The following is a 1103-nucleotide window of genomic DNA, read 5'->3' as shown; positions in this document are numbered from 1 at the left end:
CGACTATCTCTTCATGGTCTACTCTGCACCTCAATATGTCGAAGCCCGAAGTGTCATTCGACGAACGTGGGCAACTGACGCGAAGAAATACGCTGGAAACAGGGTCCTTTTTCTCTTCGGCAAGCCCAGCACCGCTAAACTACAGAGCGCCCTGGAGTTTGAATCGCAGCAGTACGGGGACATCGTGCAAGAGGATTTCTTGGACACCTACAAGAACCTAACGCTGAAGACGGTGATGATGCTTCGATGGGCGGCGCACCATTGCCCGCAGGCCCGCTTCGTCGTCAAAATAGACGACGACTGCTTCCCTAACCTGGCCAATTTTTACCGGGCCATGCATGGTCAAGCAGAGGACGCGATCTACGGTGAACTGCGGCATCGCGACGTACCGCTGCGCGAGCCCACTCACAAGTGGTACATCTCGCGTGAAGAGTTCCCCAGCGACATGTTTCCGGACTACATCACGGGAGGCATGTATGCCATCGGGGGCCGCGTCGTGAATCTTCTGTACAGGGTCACGGGACAGGTTAGGTTCTTTCGCGTTGAGGACATGTATCTCACCGGAATGTGCGCGGAGCGAGCGGGTGTCGCGAGGACTAACTTGGTAGGTACGTACAACCTCAAGCTGTCCTCCCTGTGCGATTACAAGAAGGCCATCTATGGTCACCACGTGACGCCCGTGGAGATGAACGAACTGTGGTACGCCATGAGGCGTCTCGAATACACTTGTCGTCGAATCTTATTCAGTGTTCATCTATGCTATTGCCGACCAGTAGATACGTCGGCTGGTTTGGCCATTGAGACGCCCGTGTTTTGAAAAGAGTGTCGCGTAATCTTTTGCTATGAATTAACAGCCTTTAAAGGCGCAGCTGCAAACATTCCACATGCTAAAATACGAAACTCTATTTTAATCGCATATTTTATTGAATATTTGGCGTACGCATGTCAGTGTGTTTCTTTGATCTCTTCGTAGTAGCACTGTCAATAACTTATTTCTTCCGTACCTGTTCCTTTAAAGGCGTGGGGGGCACCTAGAAGCTCCAGTAGAAGAAGATAACACTACGATAAAGGTGAAACATCCAAATAAACCTTTTTCTTATGTC

The 1103-nt window shown here is 50.4% G+C and overlaps 1 protein-coding gene across 4 annotated transcripts in view; it reads left to right on the top strand.

Annotated features, from left to right (window-relative positions):
• The window catches only part of LOC135911413 (beta-1,3-galactosyltransferase 5-like), a 45125-nt gene extending 44022 nt beyond the window's left edge, over nt 1–1103 (top strand). For all 4 annotated transcript variants that reach the window (XM_070537272.1, XM_065443693.1, XM_065443691.1 and 1 more), the window contains one exon: nt 1–1103. This exon is cut by the window's left edge and continues 257 nt beyond it. In XM_070537272.1, the coding sequence (XP_070393373.1) occupies nt 1–817 (817 nt within the window). In that variant the 3' untranslated portion in view covers nt 818–1103.

The sequence above is a fragment of the Dermacentor albipictus genome, chromosome 4 (assembly GCF_038994185.2).
Source record: "Dermacentor albipictus isolate Rhodes 1998 colony chromosome 4, USDA_Dalb.pri_finalv2, whole genome shotgun sequence".
Lineage (NCBI taxonomy): Eukaryota > Metazoa > Arthropoda > Arachnida > Ixodida > Ixodidae > Dermacentor > Dermacentor albipictus.
This window is presented reverse-complemented; position numbering and strand designations above follow the sequence as displayed.